The sequence below is a fragment of the Osmia bicornis genome, chromosome 10 (genome assembly GCF_907164935.1).
Source record: "Osmia bicornis bicornis chromosome 10, iOsmBic2.1, whole genome shotgun sequence".
NCBI lineage: Eukaryota > Metazoa > Arthropoda > Insecta > Hymenoptera > Megachilidae > Osmia > Osmia bicornis.
This window is the reverse complement of record NC_060225.1, coordinates 8,803,734-8,823,504: the sequence shown is the minus strand read 5'-3', so window position 1 is coordinate 8,823,504 and position 19,771 is coordinate 8,803,734. Positions and strand designations below refer to the sequence as shown.

Genomic DNA, 19,771 nt, shown 5'->3' with positions numbered 1-19,771 from the left:
AATAATGATAATAATAATTATTATTTATCGTCTTATACAATATTTATAATTTATAGTTCAGTTAACATAGTTTGTACCCTCCTTATATCAAGTAGGGCTGTTATGTTACATTTACTGTGACTCGTTTCTCATATCCTTCAATTTATCCTATTAAAGTATACACTTGGCATATAAAAATTACAAGGACAATTTATAGTGGTAATGATAGTAGCTGTAGTTGTAATAATATTTATGATAGTGGTATCACTAACAGTAGTGTAGTAATAGTAATAGTCATAATTGTAGTACTAGCAGCAGTAATGGTAGCAATAATAATGTTATCATTATAGTTATTTATTTGATAACTGCTTTGTCATTATCTTTTTTATGAATTTAATTTTTCACACGTATACTTGATGAAATCTTAGATCCAATTCTTGGTTTCTTTAAGGTTTCAGGGTCTCTAAAAATTTTGTGCCTCGTTGTAATTTTTAAATATATACTGTTTGATAGTTTCTTCTCACATTTTATTAGCAATGACGTTAACTGGTAGTAGAATTCTTCTTCAGCAAACAGTGGTACATACTATAATACTGAATTGTCATTATAATAAATATAACACAAAATTCATTTATATTATACTAATTTCCCTCTTGCTTTGCATCTCTATACGAATTCTCTATTGTTAACATCACAGCTAAAACGATGTTTTATGTCAACATGAGACAATATTTTACACTTAATACAAAAAACGTGAAGTAGTACATGATATTAATAGCTTTCAAACAAAATGAGTACAAACAGCACAGTGCACTCATTTCAGTGTACTATATAGTGTTTGTATAATATTTATATACATATGTATATATACACATTTGTTATGTGTACATATACATATTTGTCTATATTTATATCTAAACATAGTTGAATTTAAAACTTATTATTACCAAAAATGAAATGAAACTTAAAATAAGATTTACATTGGTGTTCTATTTTATTCACTAAAAAATTACAAATATTAAATGAATAAATAATCATATGAATCGACTTGTAGATGCTAGAAATAACACTTTTTACATTTTCCAAGTACAAAACTATTTTGAATACAAGAAACATAATTTAAGTAGATGTGAAAATCTTATGTTAAACGAATAAGTACAAATTGCATTAAAAATTCATCTTTAAAAACAATATAAAATTGAACTAAATATCCTTGTAATTTCTGTACTGGATAGTGTATGAAGTTTTTTAAAATTTGTTTTTTTTTTTGTGCACTGTGTATTGTAATATATACATACTAGATATACATATATATTACAGACACACGCACACACATATATATAAAAATATACATATGTGAGTGCATACATATTTTTATACTACTTCACATTTAAAAAGTTGACAATTGTTTACTTAATAGCACAATCGCAGTTTTTATGCTGGCACAGTTAACTGACACTCTAGATAAAGTTGTCAGATATGAACAAAAAGAAGTACAAATATTGATAATTTAGACATTTGTTGTATAGAATCATCGCATACAAAATAATTTATTTAATATCATTTCCTGCTACATAAAATTTCTTTAACTAAATTACATATTACATTTTATTCTGTAGGTGACGATCCTGACAAAAAATGCCACTTAAATTGAATTAAATTTCTGTTTTTATTTCATGTAAAGTGTGCCCAATGACTCGTACGTCATTTTTATTTTATAATTTCGAACAATTTTCTTTGCTTCTGAATAAATTTATCCTATATAGTTTTTACATAGCCATCAAAGTTTCATATTATACAATGCAATGACTACTCTAAATTGATAATTGTAGCCTTCATATTTCCAAATTACTATTGCAACTTAAATTTAAACAAATTGTAACAGAATTCATTACAAATTTTATTCAGAAGTAAAGTAATTCAATGTCTGATAGTTATTTCAATTTTCATCCAAAGTATATGACGCATGCAGGATACTTAACTGCATTGGGCGTATAATGAAATGTTTGTAAATTACAGAATTGTTAATAAATAATTCATATATACATAGAGAATGATATATACAGATACACACTCTCACACACACGTGCGCTGGCGCATACATATGTACAGTATTAGCATTAACACTCACAAACATATGTCGTACAAAAATCCAGAATAATGTCGAACTTGTTCTTCCGTCAGTTCGGTCGAATTGAGCATAAAAAGAAAAAGTTTACATAGAAAAAAAATACATTTTAAAGTAACACATACCACGTATTGTTACATCACAATATTACACATGATTACGTGTATGTTTTTATCATATATATATCTTAACATGTATTTTTTTCCAAGGCAAACAATAAAAGAAAAATGAAAATTGTACACAGAAACAATTATGTTTTTATGTAATTCTATCTACTATAAACACTTTTTACAATTGTATGATATGTTTAAACTGATAATAAAGAAACATAAACGCTTTATATGTCTTTCTTTTGGATACTGTTACAATCCTATATTTATATGAAACTATTATATTCATTTAAATAAAATTCTTCAAGCATTGCTGAAGACAATATTTAATATATTGAACAATTTTAGTGGTTCTATCAGCATATACAGACAAAAGAAGATTGCAATACAATTTTCCAAACACAAAGGCGGAGAATGTTTAAAGAAATATTAAAGGAAATCGAAGGCAAGACGAAATCTAAGTTTAAGCAATAATTCCTTACTTTTTGGTAAAAATATTACGAATATAATAGTTATTAGCCTTGCTTATTAAAGCTCTATTCGATACCGAGCAGTCGGAGGCTGGATTCAGGCGAAACTTTATTTCTTTTATATCTATGTATATATTTATAGTTAAATACATAGAAGGCGGCAAAGCTGCTACATACCGAGTCATGATTTACATATATGCCATTATGAATGTGTCTGCGTTTTTTGGAAGGTTTGCTTTCTTTTCTTTTCCTTGGAATGTCCATAGACACTATTAACTAGCATACGTTAAAAATAAGTTCAGTCATTTACATATACTGCAGACACTTCCGAAAGGGAGAGACGGCCATTCTGTTTCACAAATTGCCCTGACTTTGTATATCTATTCATTTGTACAAATTGGTTCTGTACAATCGTTCGTGTAGCTTTATATTAGGGCGAAAAGGGTACATATTGTAACGCTATATTATGAAAATACTTCAAACCGAAGTTTCTTCACAATATATTTAGAAAATTCTTGTTTCGTATCGTTAAAAAACTAAATCTGTGTGTAGTTTCACATTACTGTTTCTCTATTATTCAATGATCCGTTCTTTAACAATTGCAAGTCAATCTTACACATTTTGGATGATTTGTTTTTCAACCCAAGGTCAATCAGAAATTCCGATTTAATGCGCCATGAAGAATTAATTATAAATTACAAATCATGGAACAAGTTAACAATGTATTTATGCAAAAGGTAAAGTAACCGTACCACCGTATCTCAGTATTGAGGTAGCGTAACGTTGCTTTGGCTTAGCGAGTCTTTCTGATTACCTAGAAATATTTCAACTGATCGGTGGTACTTTCTAAATAATAAAGAAAAAAAAATAAGAAAAGAAAAAGAAAGTATTATACGCCGAAGGATGAAACTGTACATTATGATCTTTACATGTAGGATGATATTTTGATCTTTCTACTGCATATATATCTCGAGTGCCAACGTTAAATTACACATTTATGACTGTTAAATCATCGTGCTGTATTGCGACGTCTTTGGTAGAAACTATTTGGTACGTTTGCGCCCATTCGGAAGGTCATTGCAGAGCCGCGGAGTTACAACGAATGAACAGCTTGCAGGGGGTACTTCACAGGGAAACAAACATCAACAACAATGATTCATCAAGTATCAACAACGTTAACAACATCCCATTATAACTTATCATCATTATTGTGATCGTCTCTATCATGACCAGTTTTTGTCATTACAGTCACTGTCATAAGTCTCAGTCTTTCGCCACACCTTCAGTTTGATAACATTTGTAATGGATAATTATAATTATCATCGCAATCATTGTCTTCAGCAACATCATCACTATTGTTTTAGCAAATATTTATGGCCATTATCAGTGTATTTGTTTTTTCTTTTGCTGTTCTCGTTATGGCCATTTTTTTTTCTTTCTTATCCCGTGACATTTCTTTACATTTATAACAGTTTTTTTTGTCACCACCGATCGAGTCCAACGATAATAAATTTCTGCAAGTTTTAAATAAAATTAGACACTAAGAGATACTTATAAATGAACTATCAACAAAAAATTTCTTTGAACAAAATGCTAGAGAGCAGAATGAAAAAAAAACAATTACCTTGTAACAATGAGAAAATCAATGATACATAATAAAGATATAATTATACGTATATAATTATGACTGATCGATAGTTCAGTTAATTAAAATTACAAAGTTTCTTAATTTTATAACATCTACTAACTTCATACACGTACTTATACATTGCGCGATTATTTTGGTATAAAATGTCTGTTCTTAGTCCACGGTAAATAAAAAGCGAGCTTTTTAAACACGTCCCATGCAACTGCTTTCCTGTTTCATTGTTTCTTAGTTATGATAGTTGCTTGCTTCAGTGTAATTTTTGAATATATTACGTGTTTATATGTGATCTACAAACATTTAAAATTCATCGAAATAACAGAGGAGAACAAGTATCCCGGTACTCCTTCTGTACAAAGTAATATGTATATATATATATATATAATATGTATATGTATATGTATGGCTTATTAGGTCACCATCTTATAGATCCAGAAATATAGAACGCAGTCTTTTCCTTGTACATAAATAGTTTCCTCGAGAGCAATGGCACTAATGTAATTTGGGGATTTTTATTTTGTGCGGTAAGTGGTATCAAAATAGATGCTGCTTTAACTATTTGTTACAGAGTATAAGTACATAATATAGTATAAGAAATATGCGATCACGCGTTGAAAATTTTTTTTTTTACAAACTACCATGATATTATTAGTTCGAAACTACAAATCGCTATCCTTAAAAAAATCAAGATAAATTAGACAGAATTATTGTCGTAATTACCTATAACTGATATTTCTTTTGGCTTTCGAGGAAAAATATATATATATCTCATGATTTTCCCGACCGCTCACTACATTTCAGTATCTATATGAGAGCAATTCATCAAGAATTATTATTATTTTCTTTTTTTTTTTTGTTCTCAGTGAAATACGTAACATGCGATTTATGAAACGCGTGACGCAAAAATCGATAAAATGCTTTAAATTTTCTTATTGAACATACGATATAATCATCCTTTTTTAACAGTTTTATGTTCAATCACTCTTTCATACTACCGCATGTTACACTCTTAACAGTATAAAGTTACCCTTAGAATGATACTTAAAGCTCTTACAACACACTTGCGTACAGAGAGTAGTAATATCTGGGGTTTCAGACTAGACATGGTGTGGTTGAAGATGAGGCAGCCTACTAGACGAGTTGGATCAGGATTTCATACTATTCGATTCATCGAGTCGCCTCTCTGTTCCTACTGTTAATAAATTAGCAAATTCCATTTCTAACAGTTGTCGAGCCTGTTGAAGTACAAAACATAATTAGCAAACTAATAACTAAGAATCACTGATTAATCAAAATCGGTACATACTTGTGTGTTTTGGGTTGGAATTTGCAAAGCTAAAGCAAAACTATTTGCGTCGAAACTTTCATCGAGGGCTACAAGAGCTCCGTGTACCCCAGATTCCAAGAGGTTGTTCCCGTATTCCTAAATGCACAAAATTACATACTGTGTCATAGTTTTTCAATAAACTGTAAAAACAATTTGAGCGGTAGAATTACTTTCAGGCCGATAGATTGCACCCATCTTATAACACGATCGTTACTCCATACAAGAACATCGACGTTGGCACCTTCCGCCATTCGTCTTCTTTCTTCTAATTGTTGCCTATCATAATTTAATCGCTTCAAACACGAAATGCCATACTGCAAACTTGTTCTATGGAAACACATGAAATTCAGTTCAACCAAACGGAAATTAATCATTCAACCCCTGAATCTTTCTTCAACGAGTTTTACCTGTGGAAACTATCAACCATTCTAAGTTGACCACGAAGGTCTTTTTTTGTAAGGTGATCCAACATTCTAGCATCGACAAGGCACTCCATGAAAGTGGATCGATATTGAGGCAATCCAAGACTTGGAAGCCAAACATTACCAATCCACTCGTGGTTCATATCTCCAAATGCTAAAGTTGTGCGAGAGGTTTTTGGTGCTGATGGACTTGTCAGTGACACCATTTCTTGGATAGCTAATCGTAATTTCAATCGATGTAAAGGATTACTGTGACAGACATTAATAAATTAATTATAAAACATGTACGTGATACTGTGCAATGTATCATGATTAAAGTCAATTTCTTTACGTACCTTATACCGATTTCGCGTTGGATTTCGGTATCGCTAAGAGCACTCATGATGGCACCGCTTTTCACATTGGCCCGGCAGGCTGCTACGTACCAGGTAGGCATACCGACCCATAATTCAAGCCAAGCCACCACAGTTGGACCATTCCATAGAGCAAACGGGGTTCCAGCTCGCATCGCTTCCGCCAAAAGCTCGTGCCTCGATGAATCTAGCATACTTCCAAACATACTAGGACTAAACAAAAATTTCCGTATCTTCTGACTATCTTAATTAATATAAACACACCTCTATGATGTGTATATTACTGGCAATCAAGATACCTTTTCTTTTTTCTACGATCAAAATCACTTTTGCTGCCCATAGTTCCAGCCACAGAAACGCTATCTCCGTAGTCAGGATCCGCAGGTGTACTTGCTCCTCCCATACCGGGTATATCTCCAGGCATTGGCGTGTCTTTTCCCTTTATCTAAAAAAAGCAAAGTGTTTTATTTTTATTTCTCCAACATAGTTTCAAATTATATCAACTGTTCACCTTTTCCTTCTTGCTGAAAAATCTTCCAAGGCTGCTCTTAATCCCCTTCTTCTTTTGAGCTGCAGCCACCGCTGCTGCTGTAGCTGGACTCATGGTTGACTGCATGTGCAAATGCGAGCTAGACAGTTGTCCAATCGCCAATCCGACACCAGGCAAGTTGTTCTTGTGCAAACTGTCCTGGCTGCTATGGCGTGAGGACAATGGGGAAGGGGGAGTCCCAGAATTGAGTGCGCCGTTGTTATGTTGCCCATGCCTGCTGCATGGAGCGCTAATCTAGTTTCTCTAATCTCTACTCTAAACAATGCATTCTGGCCCACGCACTATTTGCCATTGATTTTATTCTATCTTCTATGCAACTTCATTTTCTTGCATAGCAAAGCATTTCATTCAAAGTATCAAAGTTATTTTCAGATTTTTTAAAGCATACATCCATCAATTATTATCAGCCATACTTATTAAACTGACTAATATTTGGTGCTTGTTAAAATATGATCAGGGAACTTACTGAGCCAAGTGAATTGCATTACTTTATAAGTATTAGCAATGATATGAGTGCTTATGTATGATTATTTATAGGTATAAGCACAAATGCTATTTAATTTTTAAGAATGTGTACGAAACGATTTATTCACTTTATTCAATGAATTGAAAACTATTCGTTATGTTAAAGCATTGAAATTGCAACTGTTTATCATTTGCTACAAAATTGTTTCAACTAACAATAACTGTAAGGTTCTTTGCAAGCATAAGCCTGAAACTATATGACAATTACTACTAGCGCGCGTAACTTGTAAATTAAAGAAAAACAGCAATATCAGCGGTTTCAGAAGTCCATAGAAAATATCAATTGAACGATGTCTATTTTATAAACATAACAAGGTTTCATGATTGAAAGAAAGAAAATATTTTTCTATGGACATCTAAAAGAATAAAATTTGTAAAAAGATAAATGTTGTAATACCTACTCAGTATTACAGGCAAGGCATAAAAACCTGGAAATATAGCTAATCACTGCTTTTGAGATGGGATTGCCATATTAAGTACTCTTTAGGGACAAAGATATAGAAAGACTAATTTTTTATTAATAAACTCTGTCAAAACAATTGCAGTTGTTTGGTTCGATACAAGATTAATCGCTTTTTACAGATTGTATAATATGATCGAATCTATCTATATCTTTGTAATCAATTTTATAAAGAAACAACCTTGTCCCCGTAGGAGATTGAAACGCGACGTTAACCCGATGCAATTCTCTTGGCTGTTTAAATTCCCTCGTCTGTCTTAGAGAGCGATGTCTGTCGTGTACTTGGCAGGCTTGAATGTACGATGGGTGGAAGAAGCTATTATCAGTTTCTTCCAGGGATTGATTTCTATCAGATCTATCAGATGGTTCGTCCGTACCACTGTGCTCGAAAATTGGGGCTGTAGGCATGTATATGGATACCTTGCATACTACTAATCGATTGTAAGTATATCTTTTTAATGACAATTTAATATCATTTCAGGAAATCCTTTTTTTCCAAGAAAAAGGTATAAAAAGGATCTGTGTTACCATCAGTGTCACTTAAGTCGACTTCAAGATTGTTCATTTCATGCCCACATGGCCCGTTCAAATATGTCGTGCACAGAGGCATATGTTGCGGATTACATGCAGTACTACAATCTTTAATTAACCTGTGAGCAGGAAAACCACTGCTGGGAAATCCGGCTTGTCCAGTGCGTCTGGCAGCATAAACAACGCACAATACTAACTACTTACAAAATAATTACATGAACTTTGGTAATCATATCTCTATATATCCAAGAACTTTGTTTAACACCTTCAATAATTTAACGAACAACTCTTTGTTTCTTAGCCAAAGGAAAAAAGGATAATAAATTAAAGTTGTTAAAGTCCTCGTTGCCAGAGATGTGGTTGCTAAAGTATTGTATAACACAGTACTATCAATTTCTTAATAGTGCTTGTGTGGTTCAGATATCAGATCCACAAAGGAATTTGAAGTTTGACAGTATTGATAAATTGAAAATTAAAGACATACCTTCTCAGTTCTTCTTGACTGTGAGCAAGTGCTTGTACTACTCGTTCCAGCCTGATTGATCGAGCCGTTAACGGTGAGGCTGCATCGCTGCCACCGCTTCCTGCACCACCGGTGCTATCCCTTTCGCTCACCGAATGCAGTTCCTCACCTGATAACTGTAACTGTGGCATGCATAAAATTGCATAAACATTTCCCTTGGTTTAGGAACTCGCGTGATTATAACCATGATCACTAACCTGACTTGCAGGAAGGGATTCAGAAAGTTGACCCGGGCTAGCTAAGGAAGCAGCATATTGATGGAGATGCGCTGGAGACATTGATGCCGGTGCCTTTGAAATGATAATTATTTTTTATAAAAATATTTCAGCAATACTGAAAATTACAAGAAACACTTACAGTATGATATTTATGTAAATAATCCCTATTAGGACTATGATGAGATTTGGGTGTGGATCGTCCGCTCAACGGTGGCGACGCTCGTTCCAGACTTCTACCTCTCGCTAATAAATTCATATGTTCAAGACTGCCAACTCGTGATTCCAATTCTTCTGCACGAGCTTCCGTACTTTGTTTTTCTTCCTTCATAGAAATTAAACGTCGATGTTAAGACGCGTTTTCTCATTGAATTAATAATACTTAAGTTACCTGAATCAACCTAATTTCATTATTAATTGCATCTAATTGTTCTTGTAGCATCAACGCTAACGTTTGAGCATCTGTATGCCCTGTAGGGCTAATTACATCAGCCGCACAACTGAAAAGACTTTCATTATCCCCGTCACCCTCTGCGTCACTGGAAACGTCAAACGCTTGTTGCACATTGGCTAGAACATGCGCTTGCTGTAATTTTTCCCATTCTTGTTCTGCTAAAGTGCGAGCTACGTAATTCTGAAAAACGAAGCAACGTTGTTAGGTATATTTATCTAGTGCAGATGCTTTTGTATGGGAAGTTCTTTTCACCTTTGCTGGATCTTCTTCCATCGGTGGACGTTTAGCCGTTCTCCTTGGTAACGAATGGGTGTCGAAGCTACTGTGACTTGCACTTCTAGAAAAGGAACCTGGATCCACTGCATTGGGAGACAAACTTCTAGTCAAAGCGTCCGTTTGTTGTATATTAAATGCGATTTCTTGCTGAAGCATCTGCCTTTTTACATTATCAATTTCAAGACGTGCTTTTCCTAATTCTTTAACTATTTCAGCCTTTTCATTTTGGAGATCTTCAGCGATCTTTCTTGTCTTTTCAAGCTCCTGCGTAAGAGCATTCTTTTCTTCTAATGCGTGCATTCTCTCCTTCAAATGCACTTGTAATCTTTCGTTAGATTCTGAAACAATATATCTAGACATAAATATAACAAGGTTGTTGATAGAAATGGATATAAATGAATATAAATTACCCGACAAAAGTTTATCAACTGTTGTACTAAGCCGTGTATTATGTTCTTCGTTCATTTTAAGTCGTTGATTAACACGCATCACTTCAGCGTTCTTTTCCTCTAGTTGTGTTTCCAATCTTTGTATCCTATCCTCTGCACTACCGTGCCTTTCTTGAGCCTGCTTATTAAACATTTCATGTAATTAAAATTAACTGCTTAAGTGAAACATAGATTTGTAATTACTTTTCGTTTGTTAATTAGAATATGACTATTTAATTAGCTCTTATTTTAAACAGGGTAAAAGGAAAATCTAATTTGAAATTGTAACAAATGTAATTGAAGAATGTACACATGCCTACACATATAGTTGTAGAAATATGTGACAAGAAAATGAAATTATAAATGACTAACAAGCTAAAAATAATTACATCGATCATAGTGTTTAATACTCTTGATGTTAAACAGAAAATAAACGCTCGTTTCCGATTTTACCTGTGTGTAAATAATTATTAACATCGTTACATTAGGTGAAAATTTTAAATTGTATTTGTTGTTTGTGTAGCATATAATCAGATATTGCATAAATAATAATAAAGTACATAGGTAGGAAGAATAAATTGCTGCAACTTTAAGACACGAACTAAAGTATACAGCGAAAATTGTAAGAAAGAAATTTCGGAGGGTCAAGCATTCTATACATATTCCGGGAGGTATCAAAGTGCAGAGGAATAAGAAAAGAATAAATTGATGATACAACGATTTAATTCCCCTGCGTACCTGGTTGGGCCTCCTCACCTGCGTCAGAGCCTCCATCCTCTGCTTTAATTGCTCTTCCATTTCTGGCAACTTAGCATATTGAGCTAATTTCTGTTCTGCAAGTTCTAATTTTTCTTGTATTGCTGATATTTTTTCTTCTTGGAGCTAAAAGAACATTTGACAAAGCAATTGAATATAAACGTTAAACCTATGTTCGGTAAATATTAATCAAAGACGTCGATTACCTTTAATTGAGCCTTCTTGTGTTGCAGCTCCTGTTCCAACTTTTCGTTGAGATCGTGTAAACTAGTGGATTCGCGTTGAGCATTAAGGTATCGTTTTTCAAGAGTTGCTATCCTTTCTTCCTGGTCCTCTTTTTGGGCAACATTTTCACGTAAATCTCTTTGAAGTTTCACGTTCGTTTCTTGCGTTTTCAGAAGGTCTTTCTGAGCCTTGGATAAGCTTTCTTCCAATTCAGCAACTCGTCCACTTAACTCAGCCACCCGCCGTTGCCACGTGCTCAATTCTGAGCTCTAAAATAATCATTTTAATATATTATTTAAACATCAACACGTGTTTGCTGTATCGTTTGTATGAATGTGAAAAGAGTAGAGAAAATTGTGTTCCCTAAATTGAAAGTAATACAACTATACATCTGTAACAAGACAGAATCATTTGTTGTAGCTTTGAATCTGTATCTGTTTCACTACATTTAGCTCAAATTTGTTTTTTAATTGTATAGAATGTTTCGTGTCAACATATAAATGTTTTATTAATGATCAAGCAATTTATACAAAAAATTTGTTTCAAAAATCTTGATCTTTCTTCACTAAATCATGCGAGTACAGAAAATTGAATATGTATTTATCGTTAGATTCATTCCACAACATGCCATAGATGCCAATAAAAATGGCACAGTCAATGAGGGAATAAAAATCCATATTGTGTAAGATAGTGTTATAAAAAGGATATATCATCTATATTAAAGTCTTTGGAGAATCTTATTTAGGAATTACAGTATAAGAATGGGTGCAAATTGAAAGGTTGTTCTGCAGCTATTAATTATAATCTATAATACCTAATGGGTATAATCTAAAATTCATTACTTTTCAGTTAAATCAAAGCTACCTTCTCAGTCAAGTTAGTCTTGTATACGCTAATTTAACATCATGCATCATAAATGGGAAACAATTGGAGGTTTCTAATCTTTCTCCAAAAATGATATATAATACCAAAAAATTGTTCTCCTACTTATCGTTAGTGTAAGTCTGTAAATCGCTTAAAAACACATGCAAAAATGGAACAAGTAACAACATGTTAGTTTTACAAAAAACACGTGTGACTAACAATAAGAAGAAACACTTTTAGCAGGTACAGATGATTAATCACAGATGATTTATCTGTCTGAATCATTCTGTACCAGTGAGATGATACGTACACTGATAGTAGTCTGCAGTTTCGTGGTTACAGTTTCATACCTGCTTGTCGAGAATCGCTTGCAAATCAATTAATCGCGCAGCTGAATCCTGGTCCGACGGATCGAGAGTTCCATTGCTCAGTCTACTCCCGATTTCTGTCGACCTCTCCGTACCTAGCTTTTGTATCGACTGCTGTTGCTGCTGCTGCTGTTGCTGTGGTTGTTGCTGCTGCTGTTGTTCCAGCTGGCCTGCTGCCTGCTCAGTCTCATTCTGCCCGATCACAACACTACATTCAGAACGCCTCGCTCGCATTGCCTGTCCTGCATCGCCGCGCAATTCCCAACAACTACATCTATCCAAGCTACGCGACTAAAGCCACTACCGTGCAACGCTATAGCGGATGCATTTTTATGGATGCAACGATCGAGATGAGTGAGAAAAACGGATGATGGTCGTCGTCGGTTTATCGGTACAGATTTTTAACTCTATAGTTTTCTATGATTTCTACAAATTTGACGTGAACTTATTAAAATTGATGCCGAAAGAGGCTTCTCTAAAGCTTCTCGATAATGTTAGATAAAACGATTAGCTATTTCTATTTTAGGATTATGATAAATGAATCCTCGATGATTAAATGCTTTCAAGGTGATATCGATACAATGTGTCCTTTTGAGAGGATTGAAATCTGTGACCGATAACGTCGAAATCGATCAATATCTACAACGCCGACGTTATATATAAGCTTATCACAAAAAATAAAAGGAGAGATAGAAGAACCAGGAGGGCTAGATGACGTAGAAAACGAACTTTATCGGTCCAGATAGAACGGCGGGCTAATGTGAAATATGCTGAATTATTTAAAAAACCATGGACATGCATAGTGAAAAGATCGCCATAAATGCAATTCACGACGCTGAAACATGTTGAACACCCTTCGTATATGCACGATGATTGTGAATGTGAAGTATGAGGGGCAGTGTATGTGAGTGCATTTGCATGGGTATGCAGTATCGTAGAGGCGTTTCGTCGCTACCTTGTTTTGCTGCTGGCCATCCTCTGTCTGCCCATTTTCTTTGGGTCTATCCTCCATAGCTTTAGGCGCATGACCACTTAATTTATATTGCTGGAGCTGTAATTGAATCCATTTACACGATTAATATTGTATCTACAACTGTTTCTAGAAGATAGACCAATCTATATGATTATTCCTTAGAAACATAAAACGGTACCTCTTCTTTAATAATGGCTAACTCTTCTTCCAAGCTCGTATTCCTTTCCAATGCAACTCTCAGTCGTTCTCGTACCTAAAATAAAGAATGTTATCTCTTAGCAAATGTTATTAACATTCTAAATACTTGATAGTATTTGTACAATTTATGTTCAACCGATAGGACAGAATCTAACACGTCTAAAGACTGTTATATCATAAAATATTCTTTCGTTTGGTATTGTTCTCTCCCACCGGTTATGCAACTAGTTTGGGGGTTAAATAGGAATCGTTTTCATCCTCCCCCAAGGTTGCCAACGCGTCAATGTCGTGAAACAAAGGCTCAGAAGTTCTTACTTTCTCGTCTAAAGCCTTGTGGTGCTCGAACAGACTTTTCAGAGCTTTGAGCACTTCAACTTCGGACGATACTCCAGATTGCGCGGCCGCTTGCCTCTTCACCACAGTCATCCTAAGCGATCGCTCGTGCCGGGAGACCAGACATTCCAGATGTTCGAGCAGAAGCTGTGGAAAGGCAATAGAATCGTCTTGGTGAGCAATATCGTGGGCCACAAGTAGCCAGGCTTCAAACTGTAAAATGCATTTAAGTCGCGTTATACGTACACGAGTATTATTCCTCTCTGCTTTCAGCTCCGATATTTCTTCCTCTCTTTCTAAAATGCTCTCGCGTGCTGCTGCGAGCTCCTTCGTCAGCTGGGAAAATTCCTGAAATCAGAAAACGAATATATTAAAATCGACCCGGATTAAAGAAAACATTGAGAAGATCATGCTCTCTGAGAACGAATTCGCAGGATTCGTTGATGGTTCTCGAAAAACCGATCGTCACAGGTGTCCACGTTTGGTCTCTACGGGAAACCCGACAGGTAAACCGCACTTTCACCTTTTTCATTCAGCCGCATTTTACACACTTCTTCGAACGCGTTACTTCCGCTCGACATTCCAGCAGAATGCTAAATCTTTATTTATAAATGCTGGGTACGATCGATAACGGTCTCCCTGTGCAAGCAACATCGACGCCAGTTTTATACAGTTCAAAAGGGGGGCAAACAGCTTCAGCTAAATTTAAACGACTCTCGTTTGTCCTTGCTCCTGTCCCTGATTTTCACAATCTTTTCATCTACTTCAATGGCAGTAAAGGGATTTCTTTTATATCAAAACGATGGACGATAAGGCCTTAAAGCGAACGTTGGACGTTGTCTTCGAGTAGAGTGATATCGATGGATTCGAAAAGAGCTCATTATCCAGGCAAGGGTTTGATTAATTACAAACCGATCGAGAGATCCTATTAAACCATTAGCTGTGCGTTGAACGAAATTACCGGGAAACACAGTCCTATGGAAACTGGCTACACGAAGAAGGAGGATCCTAATTTGCATATCAAGTTTCAGAATTTCAATGTATATCGTCGTGCCCTGGGAATCATTCCTGAATATCTGTAATCAGATGAGAAAACGTATTACCTGAACGATATCAACTACCATCTTGAGATATAAAATTTTGAAGAAGGAAGATCAAGAGAGATCTTGGAAAGCTCGAGTTTCATCAAAGAGAATTCTATCCAAATAGTTGTTAAGGCGAAGTGGATAGAAAGTAACACAGTCTTCCAAGTTTTTAATTTTTAAACAGATCATTTGAGGCATAATTAAGGATTAATGATCTATGAAACGAGCATAGGTATATTACACAGATAATTATCATTGAACCTTCCAGATCCTGGTGAAGGTATTTGTAATATTAACAAAAATGATATTATGTAGTGAATTATTAATCAACGTTAAATGTAACCGTTCAGGATTGAGACGGTTTATTCGTAATGAATGATTAGTAATGAGAAACTAATCCCCTCGACCAGATGGATAATCTAGTTACGAGTGTTCCCACGAATAAAGAGCAGCAACAAAAGGCACGTTAGAGGCCAGTATTGTTCGGTTTAAACCAAATTAACGACGCTTTCCGTTCATTCCGTTTAAGCACCAAGTCGTCTGTAGGTTTCCATTCCCCTGAAGCTTATTGAATTTCGTACCCCAAGGTCTTCGACGATCATCTGGAACATTTTTATGTAAGATTTCGCATTTCTTTGTTTCTAGCATTCTTCTAGAGCTTAGAGAGTATTTTTTATTCACCTTCACATTACAGGTAAGTTACTTTTGTTAATAAGATTGTACATTGCCCTAAATCATTTATATAATATCTTTTTTTCTTACTGAAATGTTTCAAACAAAAATTCCAAACAGGCTGTGTTCTTGTAACGACGTCTGGTCGTTAATTATTGTCTCGTACAGGAATAGCACAGATGGAAAAATTCATTTTAATACCATGTGTCGCCTATTCGCTATTTCAATTCATTTCATTCTAAACCTTTGTACCCACTGTACTGCACGTTATCACTTAAAAAGTGGCAACTTTGCAAAGTACATTACAGAAAATAGATCTAATGAAATGCGTGTTCGTCAAAGTGTTAATCTGGTAAACACAAACCTACCAGAGATTTCATTCCTTCAGCTACTTGTTGCTCGAACAAATTATCATCAAATTCCAACTTGCCTCGGGTTCTTAATCGTACTATTCGTTAAGACCTCGTTAGTAAATATATCAATTATTTACACTGGCATTTGACACCTGGACAATTTCACGGGCGATAATTATCAGTAACCCGATTTACATCTCTGGCAAGTATTGCATAAAAATTTATTATAATGTGATCCCGGTATAACCAGCAATTAACACAACGTTAAATATTTATTCTCGTGTGATAATATTTATACACGTTATTTGGAAACGTGTTTTATTGAATAATAAACGATCTAATTTCCAATCACTCGTAAATCTGAAAATCATAAAGGAATTTTTCATCCCTTTTTTTATGAAGAGTCTGCATTTAATGGCTGTACAATCTCCTTTTTGTATAGTCATTATTAGTGTTGCTATCTCATTAAATCATGTTGCGAGTTTATTTCTTTCACAAGGACTTGAACTTAATGATCCGAGTGTCCAATTTACGATAGAAATTGGCGTTCTTCCCTGGCGAAAACGTAAATTTCAATATCTCAATTCGCGCAACGCCGGAGGTCATGCACTTCTAACGAACTGCAGCTGCATAACTCTCACAGTCCGTTGCACCGTAAGCGCAAACTGCATGTCAGCACGCGAGTTTAAATCCCATCTTACGTACGCAAATCGATATCGCGTGAAACTAATCAACAATCCAGCCAAGGTGTTTAGATGACATCGTAACTGCGTCATGGAATCAATCAATACACGTGTCGACCTCGAACAATCGTTTCCTTCTGATTTTTCCATTCCGATATCTTGCATATTTTCTCAAGACTAATTTAATCCTTTCTCTGCGTCAAACGTATCGTTTCTCGAGTGTCTCTGTGCACTGAAATTTTGAAATATTCTCAGTGTTATTATACCTGCACTGAAGTAGTTGCAGAGAAACCTGCGAACGACGTCGAAATGTTTTACTTGAAGAAGAAACAGCACTTCAAACGAGTCTGCAAGACGCTTTCAACGCTCAATTGTAAACAATACAGGTCTCGTTTCTGCAAATTACAAGGGAAAATCGAATTAAGTCAAGAGAGAGAGAGTAATGGCATTCAAGCTCATAATCTAATTCCATGAAAATACAATCCTTTTTCTCCCCTTGTTTCGTGTTTTAAACAACGACTGTGTAACGTCTGACAGCTCGTTATAATTACTGTTGGAAAATACGATGATTGAAAAGAAGGGAAAAAGGTTGAAGAACCGTATGCGGCAATTTTAACGAGCACACCGGGAGCAATTGGTCGACGTGGAAAACTCTTACCGACTGACAATTACGCGATTATCCAGTTAGCGATGTTGTCGAAAGATTCTCGTGGAACAGTACAGTCGTTTAGTTTAATTTTCTCTCGCTGAACCGTGCAAAATAATTAGACACGACCGTACCAACTCATAATTGAGCGGTTACCTAGTTAAACGTCCTATTTTTCGACACGCTTGCTGTTACATTAGTTCGTTCGTTCATTTCCTATGAACTCATTATTTATATTTAACATCCTTTAGCTTGTGAAATTCAAGTCCAAGTGGGCTTAATTCTGAAAATTTTTGAAATCATTAATTATCAATTGTGGAATTGAGAAAATTGAAATAATAGAATTATGAAATATATTCACTGTACCTAATTATAGCTTATTCTATTAAGTATGTGTTAAGAAAGATACACTTTCAGATGAATCTGTGATGAAACTGAATCCAAGTCTGGCAAATCTTTTTCAAGTCTCTAAAAAATCCATTTCAGAGTACTTCTCGAGTTCCTCGCTCTCTCTCTCTGCAAATAGTACCTATATTTTACAGTATATTTACGGTAAAACGAGCGAGCCTCGGATACGAGGGGAGATTTTGATCGCAGATTCCACTCATAAATCTAGCGGCACCACTTTTAATCAGGCTGGAAAGCCCTTCGAATCAACAAGTCGCGAACAAGTCCACGATTATTTTTAGTCGGAGAAGAGGAGATTCGTACAAAGGAACTTTGTCTCTGCCAGCAAACGCGCAAGTTTCCGAAAGCCTTCACCGGCAACTACATAAACGTCTCGTCCGACCATGCCTGGTGGAACAATTAATAATAATCAATGTAATCAATGGAATCTCGAAGTTTCTTACACGGATAAGAAACTGAGATGAGAGACAATTATTCTTCGAAGAACTTGTATTCTTTGATGACCAAGGTATTTAGCACAAGCAAGGAATCTCTGTGCCTAGATCTTCTCATTACTATTTTAATAGTATGAGCTGGAAGCATGTAATGCGCAATGCCTGCATAATAACGAGTGACCGTCACTTTATTACGTGCGGCTTAACGAGTAATCTTATGCTTCAAGATAAAGAAGTCCTGTTCCGTAACTCGTTATTGCAGCCACTTTTATTTCCAATGATTTAAATGATTCGTTATACCAGGTCCGTCTGTTTCAAAGGTGGGAGAACACGAGTCAAAGAATGACTCGTTCGTTATCAGTCACTAAAGACAATGATACAGCAGTATTATCCTTACGTTGAGTAAAAAGGAAATCTAGAAAAGAGATTTTTCAAAGTTAGACTTGCAGTGCTATAAGCTACTTTCATTATTTAAGTTAAATAAAATGGTTGACTTTAAGCCTGAAATTGATGTGCCACAAGTACTATTTTGCGCCACTTTTATGTCATCAAATCCTGTTAGACTTTCTAGGTCATTTGATATGCAATTCCATCTGCAATTGAATTTCACCGACAATAAACGTCGTTTAATTAGAGAGCAAAGAATAGAATATCTGAATAATCCTCTTTCGAATTTCTATTTAAAGTAACGAGTGGAAGAAAAGTGTTACAAAGTACTGTGAACCTGCGTTCCATAAATATTGCACGTGCACAAAGCATCCAAGGCTCACGTCCATCCACACAGTTCAATAACGTGGCGCAGGTTTGAAAACTATGCAACGTATTGCGGCAATATCCGTGTCTCGGTTTGTTACAGTGTGAGAAACGTGTTGTGTATTCTCCTTCCATCATTAACATCGAATTCTCGAATAAAATAAATCTGAACACACCGTTCGTTTTGCTCGTTAAGCGAAAAGCTGACGCAAGTAGTTATGAGCAATCTAAAATAAAATTAAAAAAAAAAAAATTAATAATAGATACAGTGTAGATGCACGCGAAGATAGAGTTACGTAAATATGTAAAATAGTAGTGTCTAGTGGGGGGGGGGGGGGCTGCATGCTTGTGCGTATGTTCGCGATTGAATGGGCCCCGGTATCGGGCGATTTGCATTCTTAACACTTGCACCAGCCAATTATACGTGCACGATAGTGCCTCCATAGTGTTAAGAGAGCAGCCAACACCCTGTTCTAACGGATGCAATTTCTACGTGCTTTCATGGCGTTCGTAGGCGTCGCGGACGGATTTTTATCCACTTGGATTAACACGTTGATCGCTACATTAGAAACAGTCGTATCCAGCACGGTACTCTACAGATAATACAAGAAATTTTGTCGCAAC

General features: G+C 35.2%; 1 protein-coding gene across 22 annotated transcripts in view; it reads right to left on the bottom strand.

The window, feature by feature from the left end:
- Positions 1-2: 2 nt before the first annotated feature.
- The window catches only part of LOC114876291 (liprin-alpha-1), a 32,008-nt gene continuing 12,239 nt past the window's right edge, over positions 3-19,771 (bottom strand). For 4 of the 22 annotated variants that reach the window (XM_046287593.1, XM_029187579.2, XM_046287595.1 and 1 more), the window contains 21 exons: positions 14,360-14,461; positions 14,096-14,260; positions 13,761-13,835; positions 13,565-13,660; positions 12,592-12,801; positions 11,359-11,646; positions 11,135-11,278; positions 10,379-10,538; positions 9,945-10,306; positions 9,630-9,872; positions 9,381-9,563; positions 9,221-9,313; positions 8,985-9,145; positions 8,620-8,667; positions 6,946-7,198; positions 6,734-6,879; positions 6,417-6,647; positions 6,067-6,330; positions 5,830-5,986; positions 5,639-5,755; positions 3-5,567 (listed from right to left, as the gene is read on the bottom strand). In XM_046287593.1, the coding sequence (XP_046143549.1) occupies positions 5,478-5,567; positions 5,639-5,755; positions 5,830-5,986; positions 6,067-6,330; positions 6,417-6,647; positions 6,734-6,879; positions 6,946-7,198; positions 8,620-8,667; positions 8,985-9,145; positions 9,221-9,313; positions 9,381-9,563; positions 9,630-9,872; positions 9,945-10,306; positions 10,379-10,538; positions 11,135-11,278; positions 11,359-11,646; positions 12,592-12,801; positions 13,565-13,660; positions 13,761-13,835; positions 14,096-14,260; positions 14,360-14,461 (3,588 nt within the window). In that variant the 3' untranslated portion in view covers positions 3-5,477. Of the gene's footprint in view, positions 5,568-5,638; positions 5,756-5,829; positions 5,987-6,066; positions 6,331-6,416; positions 6,648-6,733; positions 6,880-6,945; positions 7,202-8,619; positions 8,668-8,984; positions 9,146-9,220; positions 9,314-9,380; positions 9,564-9,629; positions 9,873-9,944; positions 10,307-10,378; positions 10,539-11,134; positions 11,279-11,358; positions 11,647-12,591; positions 12,802-13,564; positions 13,661-13,760; positions 13,836-14,095; positions 14,261-14,359; positions 14,462-15,074; positions 15,159-19,771 lie in introns of those variants that run through there. The other 18 variants (XR_006829827.1, XR_006829828.1, XR_006829829.1 and 15 more) reach the window with 18 other exon arrangements.